Raw genomic sequence first — 6,065 nt, 5'->3', positions numbered from 1 at the left:
AAAAAAAAAAAAATTAAGTTACGATGGTATATGAAAAGTTGGTTATAAAGGAAGAGTGGAGAAGTTTAATTTCGAATTCTGAAAGTGATTCTCAACTGTGTGTGCGCACACGATTCAGCACTTTCGAATTACGAACTAACGTGATCTTAAACGTATCGCGTTAGAAGCAATTAAAACTAATTTGTCGAGATGCGTGTAGTAATTACGCGTTAAATTTAATATTTGATATCAATTTATTTCCACTCTGTTTGTAAAAGTGTATCACGTTGTAATTACGAGTTTAAAGATGAGATTTGAATAAAACAATTTTTTTTTTAATGAAATTTTATAATTCATGAGGTCCATTTGCAGAATAAATTTAGATTTTGTATTTTTTTTATATTTCGAATAATTGTAAATTTTACAACGAATACTCTTATACAGTGAGAATATATCCAAATAAAATAATGCATTCGTAATTTTCTAAGGAATGAAAACTATTGTTCTATAAATTTCTTTCGCCAAATCAATTTTACTGGAATTTCGATGCATCGTAACGTTTACCCATTTTGTTACATCATTTGCTCCAAGAAAATAACGAAATGTTAATGGAGGAATGTTTGCAGAAATTTTTCCCCTTTCTCACAATGAACGAGCAAACAATTAATACGATCTTCCCTTTTGATCCTGTGTAAGCTATATCCGTTCTTCGAATATTTTTCTTGAATTTTAAATTCAACGAGAATTTAAATTTACGCGAATAATAATTTTATTAATTAAACAAATTAAAATTAACAGATTGATATCTAGACACATAATTATGTATAATCACATACATCATATATTAACTCAATATTAAAAAAAAATATATTATGAGCAAGCTAACATCACAAATTCAAATATAAGAATACAATAAAATTCTCGCGTTTCTCAATAACAATTCTATTTTAATAACAGAATTATATTTAAAAATAAAAATTCTCAATAATTATTCTCTCTATAGGTTAGGAATACAATCATTGAGCTTACAATTACATCTTAACTAAAACTCTCGAGAATTTCCCCTAAAAATATATATTTTTCGAAAAGAAGAAGAATTTCATTTGAAAGTGATTGTCTATAATAATTTTCTCAAAACAAAAAAGTCGAGTAGCGAAAAGTGACACATTCGAAAATTTAATTGCAAGAGAGACGTTAGTCGACGTTACTACAACAATAAGCCGCGTTTCCAATTCATCGCGGTTCCGTGCGCGTTAAGTCTTTAATTAAAATCGGCATAATTTACTAGCGTGGGTGCTGTCGTCTCGCGATGTTCGACAGTGTTCGACGATTATCCCTCGGAACACGGAGGCTGTAAACATACGTTTCGTTGCCGCGAATCGTTCAGCTTTGTGTCATTCTGTGGACGAGGATCACGCGTGTCCCGTGCCAAATTGATTGGCCACGTCGCAAGAACGAAATCGTTTTACGGGCATTCGATCGTTTCGTGGTTATTCCTTTGATTGAACTTGGGAATCGACGGATGCCCCGTCGTGATGTGGCATGGGTGCTGCTCGATCGTAGGACGTGAGTGCATGTTGGAACGGATCGGGTAAAAGAATATGTGGTGGATAGAGTTCCTGTCTCACGGTGATTAAAGAGGTATAAAGATGGTTGTGAATTATATTTGTTGTTGGGTTTGAGGGGATTGTGGATACATTGGCGATCGAGTCGTTCGGGAAGTTGGAAAAGTTTGAGAAAGTGTAAGAGATATGGGATCAGATTGGAAGTTTCTTTTTTTTCGTTGGTCGATATCAATTCTGGAAATATTAGATTTTAATTATTTATTCGTGAATATGTACTAAATTCTTATTATTTTTGTTCATAAATGTTTATGGAATATATAATTCTGTACAAAAGTTGGATTTTTAAAATTATTCATTGCCTGGTAGTTGTTTGTTACGCGTTATCAGCTGACTGATAATCATGAAAATTTACGTTATATGGTATAATTAGTAGAATAACCTTCAAATGGAGTTTGAACATAGATTACTTCTATCTGAAAATTAGACTATTATCAAGATCAGTTGCAATATCATGCAATTCATACAATTCTCATAAAGAATCCATCTATTTTATATATTTTCTTAACTTTACAATTTCTCAAAAATTAATAAATGTTATCCATTCAAATACTTAAAAATTTAACATATTTGTTAATAAATTTGTTCGATTTGCTAGATAAATAATTTTAAAATATTTTCAAGCAAAAAAATTATCTTGCCCGATTAATCCAATCGTAATATGAAAAACTCACGAAATATTATAAACAATATACTTATCGTCCAATTTATACGATGTAAAAGGACGGATTTCCGATTTCCAATTTCTCCCGCGTTATTCTCTATGGAATTTTCTTCTAAAAGAAGAACACCGACATGGCGGATGTACGCATAAATTAAGAGGCAAAGTAAATACAGCGAACTCGATTCGATTCCTGTTGCATCGACTTACCTTGAAGCCGACATGTTCGCTTTTCTGCTCCATTTGTCACGATAACGCGAAAACGCTATTAATTGGCCAGCTGTCGCCGGTAATAATCGATCACCAGCTGCTTGATTTACGAACAACTCTATCACGAGACTCGAGCTGATATCTGCCGCCCACGTTCTCGTGTCACCTATGAGAGAACTCGATAATAATTAAGAATTCTCTCTGTCCATAAAATAAGTGCATTAAAACGTATTTTATATGGAAGTATCAATATCGTTTAGATTTCTCATTTACTTCGTGATTCGTAGGAATATTAATTTCCCAAATGTTAAACCGTTGATAATATATAGACGTATCGAGAAAGATTAACGTTTTTCATTTTTTTATAAATGAAATACGAATAATTTTTTTTTGAAATTGTGTAAATTTCACTATCACTTTTATCTGTACATTTTTGTCTAGGTTATCAATAAATTTTATTATCGGGGTTTATCATCGATTCATCGAAACGACCCCAGTTTATCCGAATAATCGATGTTCCACTGTCATCTTAAATTCGATATTTTTGTGGGGATTTCCGTGGTTTGTTTCTGTGAAAAAGTTGCTCACCTTGTTTCGATCATTTCGAACTGCAACATTGAATTGCTGTTATTGATAAATGCAAGGTGAAACTTAATCGTTCAATATTGAAAGAATAATTAATAATTCGTGAATAATTAATAAACGTAACTTTATAACAAAATTCAATTCTCTAGATTTATTCAACGTTATTATCATTGATAATAATATATATATATTCGATGCAAGATTAATTATTTATATAAAATAAAAAAAAGAAATATTAATTTTTTCGCAATAAAACAAGTCGACGTGTTTACAAATTCTACTCGATATCGCACTCGTCATTTACAATTCTCGCTTTTCCAAATACCAGAAGCGACACACGCGACACCACGTGACCCGTCCGCAATTGCGTTAACGAATCACGTATATCCACGCAAAAGTGGAAAAGAAATGTGTAAAAGAAACGAATAATGTTACCTGGACACGCGGTCGAGTCGTCACCTGTTTACAACGGATTGCATTACGTCGAACAGCCAACGACAGAGCGTTAATAGATCGATGTCGAAGGACACACGTAGGTTTGTACGCTTGTCGATCGCCAGACTATTATTCGGATTTTCATTTCATCGATTCGTATGTATCCGCTAACCTCTATTGCACGCTTGCATCAGACCATGTTTGTTGCATTTGCGTCATCAAGAGGCGACAGTGTCCTCCGTGGAAAATCGAAAGGATTTATGAAGATTTAGCTTTATTTCTCTCTCTCTCTCTCTCTCTCTTTTTCTCTCTTTCTTTTTAGTTCGATCTTTTTTTATTCTTGCATTTTTCTATGGCCGATCGTTCGAATCCCACGCGGATTCAGCAAAATCGCGATGCTTCTGCGTAAGACGTCTCTCTCGCGTTCCTTGGGGGCTGCCGATGAATGTTAATAGCGGCAAATGTCGTTTAAATACAGAGGCGTTTGTGGACAGTGGAAGAACACGAGCCTTGTGGAAATTTATGTCCACTCCTCGAATCGCGATCTAACAATTACGGTCACTATTTTTAACGTTTCGATTGTTAAATATTTTGCACGAAATTTTTACTTGTCTGCCTGCCTATTATTTTTGGCAATGATATTTTTAATTGAATAATATTAAAAATAAAATAATGATTATTTGGCTATAACTTTTATATTTTGGATTCAAATATTGAGTATTTTTTTTAAATTTTTTCTTTAAAGGATAAGTAATAATATCAGATATATATTGTAAGTGAGACATTTTGTACAATCGTAAATCCACGCTATTTATCGAACCCGCAGCATCGCATTATTAAATCGAGAAGCTGCAGTCTCATCCCCTTCAAGGTTATTATGAAACATTGTCTGGCTGGATCCTATAAACAGCTTCTAACATAAAATCCATTCATTCCCGAAAACGCCACTCGAGGCTCGTTTTCCTTGCTGCCAGTCATTCGTGTCGGAAATCTCTCGACCAGCATCTCTTATCCCGTTTATGGTTACTGTTCGTGTAAGTACACGCGTCTTCCGGCATCGTTCCTGTATCGTTTTAATCCCTCCCATAATTTATACCATATTAAACCCGCTATAATATGCGAAAATAGTTTGATTCCATACTCGCAAATTGTTTTAAACTTTTTGACGATATATACTTAATGATTTAATAGCAGCGTCATAATAATCTTTTTCATATTTCGAATACTTTTTGATTCGAGGAAAAATCACTTTTTCAATATTTTTTTTTCCTTATAAAATAAAACAATTATTCCAATCTTTTACATATAAAAGATACGTTATATAATGATACGAATAAACATCGTGATACACGTAAATCTCGCTTTAACCCTTTAACTCCACGTGCCTTATTTGGCATACGTTCCCTATTATTCTTTATGATTAAAAGAGAAAGTGGACCTTATTACACAGCGTACGATCTCTTGCAAGAGAGAGACTCAAAGGGAATTCCGCCGATTTCGTTTAAATTTCGTGCAATCTGCTCCTATAATCGTCTCGACATCGACCTCTCGTATCGCATCGAAGAATTCTTTAAATCAACAACCGACTTTTCATCCCTTACCCTTATCTCATCCCTCGTTTTACATCCGGAAAGTCTTTCACGGTCTCGTCAAGATCGTTTGCCTCGTAAAAGGATTACGATCCAGCGGAGGCCACATTAAGACGAGAGACACGATAAGACGCAAGACCAAGAGAGGATTTTGTTGCTTTTCAGGCTCGCGTAATCGACAGACGTGCCGGATCGCACGGCGTCGCCGGGGCTCTTCAGTGGTAGTCGAGGAATCTGCGGCGCAAAAAGAAAAAGGAAAAGAGAAGAAAGAAGAAGAGGAACACACGAAGGCGATAAAAGGAGGATCTGGTGGAGGATCGACGAGAGGAAGTGGGGCGCCGGTGCTGGCCACCGGGACCAATCATCCTTTCCTTCCTCAGGATGTCGTACGCCAATCGATTCCCGTCTTCGCAGCACAACCGTTATCGAAGCAGCTGGGGACCCTCCTCGGTCACCGTGTTCAATCGAGCCGATGTGCCCAGGCCCTCGCCGGAAGAGGAAGAGTACGCCGAGTTCTATCACGAGCGTCTGCACTCGGCACAGAGCAGACAGTTGCTGCCGTTGCAGGAGGACCTGGCCGATTGGATCAATAAAACGTTGAGTGAGTAGCTGTCTGATTTTATATCGGGAGATTTACCGTCTTTTGCTGGATGTTAGGGGTGTGAGAGATTTGGAAGGGGTGCGGTGTGTATGTGTGTGTGTATGTATGCGTGTTCTGGTAATTGAGAAAGATAAGACGGAATGGCGTGTTTCTATAAAATGTTTGTGACATGGAATTCTTCTGTTTGAGGATATACGGGGTGGGTGTTATGTGTGTTTTTGCCTCCATTTGATATTTGAATAGATTTGAGGGGATTGGTTGATTTGAAGATTGTACAAAGTTTGAGAGTATGGTTGTGTTATTTGAATAGACGATTTAATTGGGATTTCGTAATTTGTGTTACAATATGATGCAATGGTTTGTAATATATAAGAAATTAATTA

General features: G+C 35.6%; 1 protein-coding gene across 2 annotated transcripts in view; it reads left to right on the top strand.

Annotated features, from left to right (window-relative positions):
* Positions 1-6,065, top strand: part of LOC102670800 (growth arrest-specific protein 2-like) — a 33,205-nt gene that overhangs the window by 10,479 nt on the left and 16,661 nt on the right. Inside the window, exons 1-2 of one of the 2 annotated variants that reach the window (XM_031509560.1) lie at positions 1,333-1,620; positions 5,247-5,682. In XM_031509560.1, coding sequence (XP_031365420.1) covers positions 5,463-5,682 — 220 coding nt within the window. In that variant the 5' untranslated portion in view covers positions 1,333-1,620; positions 5,247-5,462. Of the gene's footprint in view, positions 1-1,332; positions 1,621-5,246; positions 5,683-6,065 lie in introns of those variants that run through there. The other variant, XM_006613721.2, reaches the window with a different exon arrangement.

This window comes from Apis dorsata, unplaced genomic scaffold (genome assembly GCF_000469605.1).
Source record: "Apis dorsata unplaced genomic scaffold, Apis dorsata 1.3 scaffold_162, whole genome shotgun sequence".
Taxonomy (NCBI): Eukaryota; Metazoa; Arthropoda; class Insecta; order Hymenoptera; family Apidae; genus Apis; species Apis dorsata.
The sequence above is the reverse complement of the archived record's forward strand: the minus strand, read 5'-3'. Positions and strand labels throughout refer to the sequence as shown.